This window comes from Chiloscyllium punctatum, chromosome 5 (genome assembly GCF_047496795.1).
Source record: "Chiloscyllium punctatum isolate Juve2018m chromosome 5, sChiPun1.3, whole genome shotgun sequence".
NCBI classification, from domain to species: Eukaryota; Metazoa; Chordata; class Chondrichthyes; order Orectolobiformes; family Hemiscylliidae; genus Chiloscyllium; species Chiloscyllium punctatum.
The window spans coordinates 69,126,444-69,142,451 of NC_092743.1; the positions used below are offsets into that span (position 1 = coordinate 69,126,444).

At 39.3% G+C, this 16,008-nt stretch overlaps 1 protein-coding gene across 1 annotated transcript in view; it reads right to left on the reverse strand.

The window, feature by feature from the left end:
- Positions 1-6,721: 6,721 nt before the first annotated feature.
- Positions 6,722-16,008, reverse strand: part of st18 (ST18 C2H2C-type zinc finger transcription factor) — a 427,076-nt gene continuing 417,789 nt past the window's right edge. Inside the window, exon 24 of the mRNA XM_072570512.1 lies at positions 6,722-14,891. Coding sequence (XP_072426613.1) covers positions 14,751-14,891 — 141 coding nt within the window. The 3' untranslated portion in view covers positions 6,722-14,750. The remainder of the gene's footprint in view (positions 14,892-16,008) is intronic.

Below are 16,008 nucleotides of genomic sequence, written 5' to 3' on the forward strand. Positions count from 1 at the left end.
GATTTGGGACAAAAGCTGGCAAATAGAGCTACATTATTTAGGATACCTGGTTGGCATGGATGAATTGGACCGAAGAGTCTGTTTCTATGCTGTACAACGCTATCTTACAACAGATATCTTTGCAACATCCTTGTACATGGGTGAGGTTCTGGAGGACTGGAGAATTGTTAATGTTGTCCCTTTGTTTAAGAAGGGTAACAGGGATAATCCAGGTATTTATAAATCGGTGAGCCTGATGTTAGTGGTAGGGAAGCTGCTGGAGAAGATATTATGGGATAGGATCTATTTACATTTGGAAGAAAATGTGTTTATCAGTAAGAAGTAGCATGGTTTTGTGCAGGAAAGGTCGTGTCTTACCAACTTAATAGAATTATTTGATGAAGTGACAAAGTTGATTGATGAGTGAAGGACTGTATATGGACTTCAGTAAGGTTTTTATAAGGTTCCCCATGGTAGGCTGATGGAGAAAGTGAAGCCACAGGGGGTCCAAGGTGTACTAGCTAGATGGATAAAGAACTGGTAGTGCAGCAGGAGGCAGAGAGTAGTGGTGGAAGGGAGTTTCTTGAAATGGAGAACTGTGAGCAGTGGTGTTCCACAGGGATCCGTCCTGGGACCACTGTTGTTTGTGATATACATAAATGACCTGGAGGAAGATCGAGGTGGTCTGATTAGCAAGTTTGCAGATGACACTAAGATTGCTGGAGTAGCAGATAGTGAAGAGAATGCAACAACATATAGATAGATTGGAGAGTTGGGCAGAGAAACAGCAGCTGGAGTTCAATCCAGGCAAATGCAAGGTGATGTATTTTTGAAGTTCCAATTCAAAAGCGAACTATACGGTAAATAGAACAGCCCTGGGGAAAATTGATGGACAGAGAGATTTGGGTGTTCATGTCCATTGTACTCTAAAGGTGGCAAAGCAGGTCAATAGAGTGGTCAAGAAAGCTTACCATACGCTTTCTTTCATCTGACGGGGTACTGAGTACAACAGTTAGGTCATGTTACTGTTGTATAGGACTTTGGTTCAGCCACATTTGGATGCTGCATACAGTTCTGGTTGCCACATTAACAAAAGGATGTGGATGCTTTGGAGAGAATGCAGAGGAGGTTCACCAGGATGTTGCCTGTATGGAGGATGCTAGCTATGAAGAGAGATTGAGTAGATTAGGACAATTTTCATTAGAAAGACAGAGGTTGAGGGGGGACCTGATTAAGGTCTACAAAATCATGTGAGGTATAGACAGGGTGGATAGCAAAAAGCTTTTTCCTAGAGTGGGGGACTCAATTACTAGGGGTCATGATTTCAAAGTGAAAGGGGAAAAGTTTAAGGGAGATACACATGGAAAGTTCTTTATGCAGAGAATGGTGGGTATCATTTATTAGAGAGATACATGAATGGGCAGGGAGCAGAGGGATACAGACCCTTAGAAAATAGGTGACAGGTTTAGATACAGGATCTGGATTGTGCAGGCTTGGAGGGCTAAAGGGCCTGTTCCCCATGGTAGGCTGTAATTTTCTTTGTTCCTTTTTTTTGTTCTTCTGTGACTCTACCTCCAGCACAAAAGAAGGTCCTTTGGCTCATCCAGTCTGTGCCAGCTGAAACGACCAGCTAACTAATTCTAATTTCTAGCATTTGTCCCAATGCCTATATGACTTAGCATCACAGGTGTATCTCTAAATACTTCTTAAATGTTATGACAGTTTCTCCTGTAATACCCTTTCAGGAAGTGCGTTGCAGATTCACCACTCTCTAGGTGAAAAAAAATTCCTTAAATCCCCTCTAAACCTCCCTTACCTTCAAACAAGGCTCATTTACTCGTGCCAATTTCCTACTTTCCCCCCATACTCTTGCATTTAATTTCTATCCAAGTAGTCAGCCAATGCCCTTTTGAGTGTCTCAACTGAACCTGCCTCCACCAAACTTTCTCCTCCTCCAAACTTTCAAGCAGTGCACTCATTCCCTAACTACCTGCTGAGTGAAAAAAAATTCTCACATCACACTTGTGCCTTCTGAAAATCTCTTTAAACCTATGCCCTTTTCTGGGCAGGAAATCTCTCACCAGCCCACTCTTGATTTTCAAAATCTCCATTAGATCTCTGCTTATTTCTTTGTAATGAGGATTGTCCTAACTTCTTCAATCTATCCTCTTAATTGAACTTCCTTATTGCTGCAACCATTCTTACAACTGTTGCTTGTGCACTCTTCAATATACTCACATCCTTCCTATAAGTACTACCCAGAATTATACAGAATAATGGAAATAAGTTTAACTCTACTGGAAAACCTAATAAAAGAATAGATTATTTAACTTCTAAACAGCAATTGTTTCAATATAATAACATTCCATAAGTCTGCCCTTGTCAAAGGCAAACTCAGGAAATAGATTGTCTCACATGCAATGTTTCTCCAGTCCAGGAGGAAAGAACATCAAGAGAAAATTCTAACAGAGAGAGAACTCAAGCATTGTGTTGTAGAAGAGAGAAATGTATGGCAGCTTCAAAACTCAACTGCTGAAAGTTAAACTAAAACCATGGTTTCGTGGAAGCCTGATTCAAACCATTCATGCTGGTTCTATTGTTCGAACTTTTTAAGAAAATCCAAGGCCTCACAAGTTGTTTACTTTATTAGTTTGGAACATACCACTCAGCAGTTTTACAAATACATTAAGGACAAAAGGGTAACTGGGGAGAGAAAAGGGCCCCTCAAAGATCAGCATGGCGGCCATTGTGTGGAGCCGCAGAAAATGGGGGAGATACTAAATGAGTATTTTGCATCAGTATTTACTATCGAAAGGGATATGAAAGATATAGACTGTAGGGAAGTAGATGGTGACATCTTGAGAAATGTCCATATTACAGAGGAGGAAGTGCTGGATGTCTTGAAATGCACAGGTGGATAAGCCCCCAGGACCTGATCAGGTGTATCCTAGAACACTGTGGGAAGCTAGGGAAGTGGTTGCTGGGCCTCTTGCTGAGATATTTGTATCATCGATAGTCACAGGTGAGGTGCCGGAAGACTGGAGGTTGGCTAACGTGGTGCCACTATTTAAGAAGGGTGGTAAGGACAAGCCATGGAACTATAGACCAGTGAGCCTGACATTGGTGGTGGGCAAGTTGTTGGAGGGAATCCTGAGGGACAGGATGTGCATGTATTTGGAAAGGCAAGGACTGATTCGGGATAGTCAACATGGCTTAGTGTGTGGGAAAATCATGTCTCACAAACTTGATTGAGACTGTTTTCAGACTGGAGGCCTGTGACCAGTGGAGTGCCACAAGGATCGGTGCTGGGCCCTCTACTTTTTGACATTTACATAAATGATTTGGATACGAGCATAAGAGGTACAGTTAGTAAGTTTGTAGATGATACCAAAATTGGAGGTGTAGTGGATAGTGAAGAAGGTTACCTCAGATTACAACAAGATCTTGACCAGATGGGCCAATGGGCTGAGAAGTGGCAGATGGAGTTTAATTCAGATAAAAGCGAGGTGCTGCATTTTGGGAAATCAAACCTTAGCAGGACTTATACACTTAATGGTAAGGTCCTAGGGAGTGTTGCTGAACAAAGAGACTTTGGAGTGCAGGTTCATAGCTCCTTGAAAGTGGAATCACAGGTAGATAGGATAGTGAAGAAGGCATTTGGTATGCTTTCCTTTATTGGTCAGAGTATTGAGTGCAGGAGTTGGGAGGTCACGTTGCGGCTGTACAGGACATTGGTTAAGCCACTGTTGGAATATTGCATGCAATTCTGGTCTCCTTCCTATCGGAAAGATGTTGTGAAACTTGAAAGGATTCAGAAAAGATTTACAAGGATGTTGCCAGGGTTGGAGGATTTGAGCTATAAGGAGAGGCTGAACAGGCTGTGGCTGTTTTCGCTGGAGTGTTGGAGGCTGAGGGGTGACCTTATAGAGGCTTACAAAATTATGAGAGTCATGGATGGGGTAAATAGGCAAAGTCTTTTCCCTGGGGTGGAGGAGTCCAGAACAAGAGGGCATAGATTTAGGGAGAGAGGGGAAAGATATAAAAAAGACCTAAGGGGCAACATTTTCACACAGAGTGTGGTACGTGTATGGAATGAGCTGCCAGAGGAAGTGGTGGAGGCTGGTAAAATTGCAGCATTTAAGAGGCATTTGGATGGGTATATGAGTAGGGAGGGTTTGGGGGGATATGGGCCGGGTGCTGGCAGGTGGGACTAGGTTAGGTTAGGATATCTGGTCGGCATGGACGGGTTAGACCGAAGGGTCTGTTTCCATGCTGTACATCTCTATGACTCTATGACCTCTGTCTCAACCTCTCTTCATAAAAGAAACTAACTCAAAATACTTAAAGCCATAGAAATCTTCACACAAAGTATTCATTTAACACCTCTGGCATATCCCTTGTCTGTAACTGTAAATCCCCTTTTTGCTCTCAAGTTGGCTCTTGTCCTCCTTTTACCACTCTTTTACTATTTATATGCCAATAGATAAATCTTAGGAGACCCCTTTATGTTGGCTGCCATTATTTCTTTATCTTATCTGTTTTCTCACCACTTCTCTGAATCATCTGTATTCCTCTTGTTCTTAATTGTATTATCTACCTGACACTTGCCATAAGTACACCTTTTCTTCTTTGTCTTAATGTCATCCAGGGAGTTCTTGATTTGTTTGTCCTGTTTTGCCCATTTGAGGGAATATAGGACAACTATCGCTGAACATTCTCCTGTTTGAAGATTCATTTGCAGTTCTTCCTGCCCACCTCTTGTTCCAGTCTATACTGTCCTGTCTGGCTTGACTAGATGACTAGATTCCCTACAGTGTGGAACAGGCCCTTCAGCCAACTAGTCCACACCGAACCTCCGAAGAGTAACCCACCCAGACCCATTCTCCCTAACTCTACGGGCAATTTAGCATGACCAATTCACCTAACCTGCACATTTTTGTGACTGTGGGAGGAAATTAGAGCACCCAGAGGAAACCCACGTAGAGAATGTGCAAACTTCACACAGATAGTCACTCAAGTTTGGAATTGAACCCGGGTCCCTGGCGCTGTGAGGCAGCAGTGCTAACCATTGAGCCACAGTGCCGCCCCATGGCTTCTATAGGCGGAAGTGAGGACTGCAGATGCTGGAGATCAGAGTTGAGAGTGTGGTGCTGGAAAAGCACAGCAGGTCAGGCAGCATCCGACAAGCAGGAGCATCAATGGTTCAGGCATAAGCCCTTCATTAGGAGGCCTCAGCCCCCCCCCCCAGCCCACAAGCCTTGTTCCTGATGAAGGACTTTTGCCCTAAGGTCCGATTCTCCTGTTCCTCGGATGCTGCCTGACCTGCTGTGCTTTTCCAGCACCACACTCTCAACTCTGGCTTCTTAAGGTGCCATCTTCCCTATTGTTCCAGTGTCTAAGCACCTCTTTCCTGCAACGCATTAGATTAGATTACTTATAGTGTAGAAGCAGGCCCCTCGGCCCAACAAGTCCACACCAACCTGCCGAAGCATAACCCACTCTCCTACATTTACCCCTTCACCTAACACTACGGGCAATTTAGCATGGCCAATTCACCTAACCTGCACATTTTTGGATTGTGAGAGGAAACCGGAGCACCCGGAGGAATCCCACGCAGACACGGGGAGAATGTGCAAACTCCACACAGAGAGTCACCTGACATGGGAATTGAACCCCGGTCTCTGGTGCTGTGAGGCAGCAGTGCTAACCACTGTGCCACCGTACCGCCCAACTGCCTGGTCTTCTATTTCTGTATTCACTTGCACATGAGACTGGGAGTTGCTTTTTATTCATTCACAGGATGTGGGCATCTCTGCTTGGGTCATACATTTATTACTGATCTGCAGTGGTAATGAACTGTCTTCTTGAATCACTGCTATTCCTTAAAGTAGGTTTACCCACAATGAGGTTAGGGAGAGAGTTCCAGGATTTTGACTCAGTAACATTAAAGGAAGAGTGATATATTTCTAAGTTCAACTTCCAAATTGATGATTAGCATTTTTGAGGTGCTGCTTGATAATTTTCTGCTTAGCTGCCTTGGGTCTAACTGCAGGACTATATTCCTTTTCCCAGCTAAGTCATTGATACCACACTGATCATAACCTCTTTTCATTCTTTCCCAGAAGAATGTATTGTAGATGTTATGTGACATCTTTGACCCTGGCAACAAGGACACAGGAGATCAAACTGGAGTACATTTATTGCCACAGAAAAGTTTGTCTTGCCCCGAACTAAGGAATCCCCTATCACTATTACTCCTTTCTTTTCCTGTCCAGCTCACACAATCATGATTTTGACTGAAATCCTTTGAGTAACCAATGCCATTATGAACTTGCAAAAGGAAAAACCAAATTATGAGTGGGACCCCAGAGTCTCCTGCACTATCTGCTTCTTTTATCCCTGGGCTGCCTGATGGTCAGCCATTCCTTCTCTGCCTCCAGGCCTGCTACACAATCCTTATTTTTCTGATTTTTAAAAAAATATCCATTCCCTCCCTCCAAGTATGAGATAAATTGAAGTGTGGCATCCATGCAAAAAATATTGGACAACCCTGCTACAGTTATGAAAATGTATCTCCATAAAGGATTGGATGGAGGGTGGAATTAAAAATGTTGTAGAGTTGACAATGCTCCTTTAAGCAATGATGTTAAAACAATGTGCAAATATTTCTGATTTTGCCCTTTAAAGTTAGTTAATATAATTGTTCTCAATTTTTCCTTTTAACAATTAAAAAAAATTCCAATGAACATTTGGTTATCAACTTTATTTGCTACCATACAAAAAAACTGTATAGTATACAACACATGTTCTGTCTCCTTGTAAGAAATAGCAATTACGTGAACAGCCATCAATGTACAACCTACACAAACATAAAAATGTACACATCATCAGGGCTGAAAAATGCAAATTTTACAATAAAGTCTAGCATTATTAATGCGGTTTGACACAACAAACAATTCAGTGCACGTTACAAAACACATCAAGTGTGAACCAGTTGGAAACAATAAATATTAATGTACTACACAGAGATACCTGAGCCAAAACATTGAACAGCACATTTAAATTAGCTTCAAGCAATTACAAATAATAGTTATGAATGAGTACACTAAAGTGTAGACATTTACAAAATAATTATATTTTATATATAAAACTGAACTTAGAAGTTTTTTTAAAAGCAGTGCTGTACTTTAAGATTCAGTATATTACCACAATATTGTATTTATAAAACTGTAATTATTTTCATGGGTGGTAGCAATTAATTCTATGATTCTCACTATATTCAGCAGATACATAATGACAGCAGTAACAATCTGTTAGGGCTCCGGGTCTGTACTCTTTATCAGGGCTCTGTGCTCTTGCATATATTTTTGAAGGGAATCTTCTCAAAACTATAGATAAAATTGGTTCAGAATCCAATGCTCCCAAATATTAAGGCAAGATCATAGAAAAATGATGCGGCATATGTCATATTAGAATGAGAATTCAATGCACACATCGTCACTGCATTACAGATTTGCCTTGATGCTCTGGAGGAATTGGGTCCTGTTTGTACTTTTGGTGGGTTGCTTTATTTTAACAATCACATCCTTCAAGGCATCAGTATGTTAATAAGATCTAATAGTGGTATTTGCACCTCTGCATAAGTCGCAATACAGAAAACAACCAGAAATAGACAGGAAGTGGGAATAAATGACTTTGCAAAGCGAGCAGAATGTTGATAATAATTCAATGAAATGGTTTCCTTGGATATTTGTAGAATTGAAAATATACAGGACTTAATGATAGATTTTTTTTAAAAATGGATAAATTTTCATGCAAAATACATTAACAGAAAGTTCTGCGTTAACCAGTAACCTGATAGTGTCAAATTTGCCACTACTTGAACGAGTAGTGCGGTTTGAGCTCTATTTGAGGATTTTTTTCAGTTTGAGCAAATGAAAACCACAGTTGTTGTGTGACAAGTTGAAACAAGTTTATCATCTTCTGCACTGTGGGTAGGTTTCAATAACAAAATCAGTAGCTATAAAGACAGAAAACAAATCATTCCTCTTAACAATTAATTCTACCCGATATAAAGTTTAAAATGTGCTTGGATCTTTTTAACACAAAGTTACTCCTTTCAAGCTGTTTATTAAGAACCTAATTCTATTCAAATGAATTAAAAATCAATTGGTTAACTTCATTTTGTAACATTCAAGCAAATGGTTCTTGACTAGTTAAAGGCGTTGCTGAATTCAAATTTAACTGGAGCGTCCAAGCAACCCAGAACAACTCAGCTTCTGGCATGATCTGACCTTACCATTCTAGAAAAGGTAAATACATTTACACAAAAATTTGGGACTAACTTTCAGACCTTGCTTCTGAACCCTCGCTGATTTAGCACAGCAAATTAAGTGCTGCCCAACCAATTAACAGTCACCCAGCAAGAAGGCTAAACATGAACATAGGACTCTGAGCCCAATTGGGTATGTAGGACAGGATGATCAGTGTGAGGGGAGTTAAGTCTTGAACTAGAATTTCATCACTGACACCCATTTGAAGACATGTTGGCCTTGGGTTAGTGTTAAGGCCACACGAAATTCACATCTGAGGAAAGCAGCATCCAATGTAGCACTAGAGCAGCAGTAGACTCATCATGTATTTTTTTCATTTTGTGGACCATTGTGCCAGCAGTATCTCATTCAGGACCCTTTTGGGGAGGATATACCATCACAGCATGTCTGTCCTATTCCCTGTCTCAGTAATAAGTGTTCAGGAAAAGACTTGTATTCTACCCTCTAACTCTGCCTGTCTATTTCTGTTTCCTATTCTCATCACCTATTGAAGCTGCCATGCCACATGGTGAGGGTCAGATCAGGGACAGCCCCATGGTTCCAGGGAAGACTTGCTGCTGCTCCTCAGCCTCAATGTCAGAGGAGGTGTCTTGCCCCATAAGATCACAGTCTACCAGGGACTCTCCACTCTGGAGCAGCAGGCAGCATATGACAGAACAGGCCATGATGATTAGTGAGACAACTGCCAGAGAATATGGCACAGTTCAAACATCGATACCTCTTTTTGAGTAAACCAGTGGTCAGTCCTGGTAGATGCGTGTCTCTCGTTGTACTGTATCTCAGCCTCTGTATGCATTTCTTCAGCAGGCTTGTATTTGTTTCCATGAAGCCACCCTTCTAATGGAACTGGTAAACAGAATATCTGTGGCATATGGGAGCACCCAAGCATGTAAAGCCATTACAGCTCTCGGAATAGGAGGCAATCGTCTGCCTGATTCTTTATCAATGGTCACACATAAGTTGAGTATTGATGAAATGAAAGCACTTTACAACTGACCAATGCCCTTGACTGTCCTGATGCAGTCAGGGCATATGCATATGGACATATGCATGCAACCTTCCACTGCTCGAACTTCAGGAATTCAGGAACATGCACAGAACCTCTGGCTCTTTCTCTTACCGTTAACATCATCAGTGGTGAAAGTATTGCTCTGTAACATTCACCCTATTGTTTAATGATGAGTTGCAGTTTCAAATTTGCCACAAACATATCCAACTGGTTATTGGAATGACCTCAATGCATAAAAGCTCAAGGCTGCAGACACCGTGAGAGTGACAAGCATACAGTGTCCACCAATGCAGTTTCACTGATCTCCTCAACCATCAATTCACAGAGAAAGCTCACTGTCTGTGAAGATACTAGCATCCTGCACTGATGGTAATCCATCCTTCGCCTGTAGACTCTATGCATAGTCTGTTCCTACCAAGATAACAGCCCTAGTTATCTGTTGAATTCTGGCTCTTAAACAGCACCATATCCCTGTAAACAGTGAAGGACCTGCCTTCAGAGGGCAAAATTGCCAGTAAGACAGTGATCACTATATCTCTACTGGAGTCATCAGTACATTGAAGCCTCCTTGCTTTCATCCTCAAAAAACTGAGGGAACAAAAAGTTTACTAACAGCCAAGCACTGTCACTTTCAGAAACAAACTCAGCTGATACATGCAGGCTTTGATTGTCTGCTAGCCTTTTCATCTGCTTTTCTATTGCCTCTTCATACCTGATGCCAATCAATCAAAATGGTTCTTTTCCATGTGTCTAACTGAAAAAGGAAGTGACATAAACTTGGAGCCATTTCTCCCTCTATCCAGCTATCTCCAATCAGGCAAGTCTCTGCCCTATGACTGTGTTCAGAATGGCTTCTGACTGTAGCACTCACTTGCCCTTCTGTCCAATTGGAAACTATCAGGATGATATCGGATTGTCATTCTGACAGGGTAAAGCCGTATTTTGTGTGAGAACAGGGATGGAGGGAATGAACTGCAGGATTGGAGATGGCCCACTTGTTAGTAAGGTGACCCCTCCGTCTGATTGGAGGTAGCCTGTAAAACTGGAACCGGTCTGCCTGACTGAATGTTCGGTAAATAGGAGTGGAGTAAAAGCATACACACAGGCCTGAGACACCGGTGTCTACGTCAGATCTATTTCTGGCCATTGACATCATGCATAAACAGCCTTTAAAACTGAAGATTGCACATACAATTGAAAAGGTTGTTATCTGCAGTGTTACGACACGGGGTAAATCCTTCTACTAATTTAAACCAGACACACAGAAAAGCTCACCTTGTGCCGTAATCTGTAAAATTTCAAGTGGCAAAGAACTCCCAAATATTATCACTTAAAGAAACAAATTTTCATAATTTTATTTCTTAACAACTATTTACAATTCCTTTCTCTTAAACTTAGCTTTACCTCCCCACTCTATAATACTGATCCAATAAAAACCCTGATTAAGATTTACAAAAAAAATTCAAATTTCAAAACCAGCCAGCTGTTGAATCTTCTCTTTCTACCTTCCTCTGTAGATTTTCCTCTGTCATCTTTTCTTCAGTATTCTGCTTCACATGTCTTTCATATGAACAGGTACCTTTCAGAGAGCGAATCTGTGGATGCTCTTTGCCACTCTGGCTAACTGCTCAAAATACCCGATTTTATACTCCCAAAACATCGGACCATCTCATTGGTTTGATGTCATCAAAACATTATATTTGAAATTCGATTGGATTTTGGTATCTTGGGGCACAATTTAAACTGATTGGCCAAATTCAAATCTGTTGTGTACCATGGCAACTCATCTGCACTATTGGTTTCACAGCACAAAGTTACATTTTAAATTCTTCAGCACTCTCTGTGCCTACAGTCAGTTCTTACCAGCTTTCAACTCTCTTAAAGGTACAGTACACACCGACACTTCATAATACCTCCCCCCTTAAGAAGAAAATGAATCATCATAATGAAAAGATGGCTTTTTTTTTCTATTCCTTAATCATAATCATAACAATAGCCAAATGTTGACTTTTGGGTGATCCTGAGACCTCCATACACCCATCGTGATCTGGAAAAAGTCCTGTAAATATTTGAACTCCTCAGTGAGGAACGGGAGTAAAAAAGGCAAGGAGTAAATCAAACAATACCATGCTACCCCAGCGCAAGAGAGGAAAAGCAATCCCAATTTAAATCCATCCTATTTCTCCTCTGTCTGTGACAACATTCTCAAACAAAATATATTAGATTCCCAGAATGAAATGCTAAGAAAAACCTGTTTGAAGCTGAAAACACTCTGAAATAGAAAATAATCATTTGTACCTAGATTGCTGAAACTAATTGCATCTAAACAATATTTTCCATTTTATTGACTACTAATACCAGAATTTAATCAGTTATAAATCTTCTTTCAAATCTAAATAATGTATTGATTTTAGAATGATACATGGCTAATAGATAAGTATAGTAGACTTTAAGAACATAACTATTAATATTAATTTTTCCTAAAAACTGCAAAACTGCAAGCTTATCTCCAATTTGCTGAGCACACGTATGTCGTCTGCACTGGTGTCCTACTATTGGAAAGTGGAAGACTTCAGTAATGAATTTAAATTTGGTTCCCACTATAGAATTGGGAGCCTGATTGAATGTTAATATTTCCTGCGCAAGTTTACAGGTCTTGGGAAACAAAGCAGTAGAAAGAACTTGGGAGTTGCTGAGTCAAGAAGTTATCTTTTGCTACACTCCATGTCCATCAGGACTAGTAAGAATGCTTTCCCTAGTGTCTAACAGAAGCATTTGGCTTTCCTGTGTCAATCACCACCTCACTTGCACCCTGTCATAAATAGAAACGTTACCTATCCCAAGTACCAATGTTCATTCCATATCGCCATCATGACCTTCTCTCTGTCCTTGAAGAACTTCATTCCTCTCTCCCTACCTAATTATTGCTGTCTTCTCATCCTTCACAAGCCTACAGAGCAATGTTACCTCCAATAGTCCCCAGTTGCAGCCTTCTTTTACATGTTTGCATGCACAGCTTTTTTAATTTGGTATAGCTATGATTGTTCCATTACAAATACTATCATAAATAGTGTCATTTTACTAATGTTAATTCTAATATGTAACTGAAACTTTTTCAGCAAAAAGGAATTCAGTTGACAGAAAAGATGTGAACAATATTTGCTTTGGTCATGTGACTTTGAAAATGTAGAGCAGTGTCTGAAGATGCTGCAAGAGCTAAGCAGGTTGCCATATCTTAAGAATCAGAAGTACAGCAGGTGATGGCATTTCTAGTGATAACCTTTTCAAGCTGGATGCACTAGAAATATCATGCAACAGACTTAATGCCTGTTTTGGATACTAAAAATAATGCAGATAGATGGCAAGCTGTGAAATTAGATTTACCTCATACCACATTGCTGAAAATATGAAATTATAGTTCCTTTAATAATATTTTTATAGTAATGACCAGTTTCTTATTGCTGTTGAAAGGATTGATTTTTAGTGCTACTTCTGAGACTTTCAGAGGTTTGATTTCACAGTTGTGAATAATAAATAACCCTAAAGGAATTCTATTAAGTTTGGTGAAGTTCAACCCTCATGGAAAAATGCAATGAATTTGACTAGAACCAAATGATGCTACTAATGTGACCATCTTCAAAAAAATGCCACAAATGACATTGCACAGATCACCAAGTAATTCATATTCAAATGAAACAACCCACAGAAAGTACAGGTAAGGATGTAGTCCTAGTATAGAGTGCAAAAAAAAGTCAGATCGCAAGAGTAGCCCTTTAATTATGTACTTAAGGAAAAAGATGCACAAAACATGGCCCATAGAACAAATATTATACCTAGCACCACTGATTTAAAAAAATTACATTCTGTGTGTTAGCAACAAATAAATATGCAAACTTAACAGGCAAACATTTTCAGTCACTTTTAGTCATCAGCTGCTGTCTCAAACACAAATACGTATACACACTTAGACTCATTCAAGCACACACAGGTACAAGAACATATACATGCTCGTGTGTGCATGTGGTACCTATACCCATTCACGCACAAAGGCAGTTTTTAGCTCATTTATGACGTAATATAGTGTACAAGAAATCTGACATTTTACAGTTTAAAAAAATCAATAAAAACATTTTTGTATAAGCAATTTGTTGAGATTTCTCTAGTTTTGTTTCTCTGTTACTGTACAGTAGTCCCTGATTTACAGATTGGATCTGTAATGAACTGTTGTCAGAAAGAGTATTTTGGAAAACAGATGCACTGCATTTAAATTTCCATTAGAGGGCAGTGTTTCATGTTACACTTATCCTTTTGCGTGATCTTTTGACAGTTGATTGCTTTGTTGGTTGTACAAAATGCAATATAAAAAGTAAAGAATATATATATATCTAGCAAAACACAGTGATAAGAAAATAAATGCATCAGAACACAAATGACCAGAATGAAAAAAAATTTGAAACTCACAAAAGACCTAAATAATATTTTTAGTTATTTCTCATTCAAGCCCAAACAGAACTGTCACTTATTAAAAAAAAGTGTTCTCAACATTTTCTAGAATCTACATCTGGAAATAATTTTATAAACCTCTCCCAGAAAGTCAGTTCTTTAAATATAATATGGTTTGCATAATTAAAACAACTAAAAAAATTAAATTAAAAACAATAAATAATATTATAAAAAATAACCTAATCATACTTCTTTTTACATCAAATCATTTTTTTTAAAAAACTGGTGCAAAAGGAAAGTATCTGAAGTCAGTGCAGTGATCTAGATGTTGTCATCCCTCCTAATTTGCTTTAAAAGTGTCAATGTCCCATCATAAGACCTACATGGGCTGGTTAGGAAAACTATTAAGAATCAGTACTGCACAACATTCTTCTTTAAATGTCACTCATGATGAACACAGTTGAAGATACTTTAAATATACTCTGAAGGCAAGCATTTAGATCCTGACATATGAATGCCTAATCTATCTGTAATTCCGAACTCTGGTATTTTGGTAGGGGTGTGAAACCCATTTATTTCTAATGGGTTAACACCTCTGCTGAAATAGCAGAGTGAAGCATTTAGATGAACATGTTAACTGCTCATATGCTATCACTGCATAATTTGAAGACTGTTTTTTTGTAATTAATCTGAAATTTATATTACAGAAATTCACCTCTAGTTTTATTTCAACAGGGTCTGTAACTACAACAGCATTGTTGGGCATTAAAAATAGCAGTATTCTATGCATGTTTTCTAGCTTTTGTTCTGATACCTTCAATTTGTGTCCATAAAGGAAGGATAGTGATTCGTGTTGTGAAGTGACTGTAGTAAATATGGTTTTTGCATTTCCTAAGACAGGTCAGCATTGCATACGCGATAAACACTTGAAGCTGAAGTGCACTGTTTATGAATAAAAAATGTCATTAGCATGGCATGGACAAATTTCACACCTGGATACCCTTTACCGCTTGTTTTATGCTTTCCAGAAGGGCCTTGCTCTCAGGGGTGTAATTCCTCTCCAAACTGCTGTACATGTCAGTCAATGTGTTCACATACAAATCAAAATTCTGTTCGCTGATTGGCTCCTAAATGGAAAATTCACATTTAATACAATTAATATGCAATTCACATTTAAGAGGATTATACAAAAATAAAGACAAGTCAAAACTTCTTTAAAAAGAATAGAAGTTAATGCCAGAAGGGACATTCAAATGTGATGTTTGGCAAATGTTCTGATTTCTGCTAGCTTATACAAATTCATCTAATCTAATCCAGGATCCTGGAAACTGTTAACATAAAAGATAATTAGACATTTCATAACAATTATTTCTGCAGTTCATAAGGAAAAAAATAAAACATCCTTTTCTTAGAGTTAGTCTCCCTTTGCTGCTTGCACTTTGCACTTCTCTTAATTGTCCATGGACCTCTATTTGCTGAATTGTGAACATTACTTCTGATGCTTTGGTCTAAATTTTCTAAGTAGGAAATTGGTAAAATCCTTCCCTGAACCAGCAGAAATTTGTGTCGAGGTCATTTTCATCCCTTTACATCATTTCGCTGAAGTGTTGTTAATTTACTGCTGAAGTAAAAAAAGGAAATCGTGGAAGTTACATAGGAAATCCAGGGCCATTTTCTATAAATTTCTACTAGTTACCTTGGTCGGCTAACATCCATCAGAACCTTTGTGGTGTTGCCCTCCCCATCCCCTTTTCTACAGATACAGCATCTCCAAAAATTGCATCAATAAAGCAGAAGCATTTGATCTTAAACCTGTCTTTAAAAATAGATTTAGAATCTTTCTGCACCTAGTTCACTCAATGCCCTGTAAATACTTCCCATTTAACATAAAATAAGCACTCCTTTAATACTCCAGGATGGGTTTGTTAAAACTGAAATCCCACAACCTCACTGTGTTGATTTAACTTTATTTTTCTATCTATATGCTATTTGTATCTGTTGGACCACAAGAAGGAAGTCATAAAAAATTCAAAGGTCATTGATCTGAAATGTAATGCTGTTTCACTCCTCACAGTTGTGTTTTTCTAGCATTGTCTGCTTTAATTGCAGACTGCCACAATTCATAGTATGCTGCTTTTGCATTCGAAAGAGGTGCTTGTTGTTGACCTATCTGCAATCTTTGACACAATTTATCATGCTATCATCCTCCAATGCCTCTCCTGCACCTTTTATCTGTGTGATGAC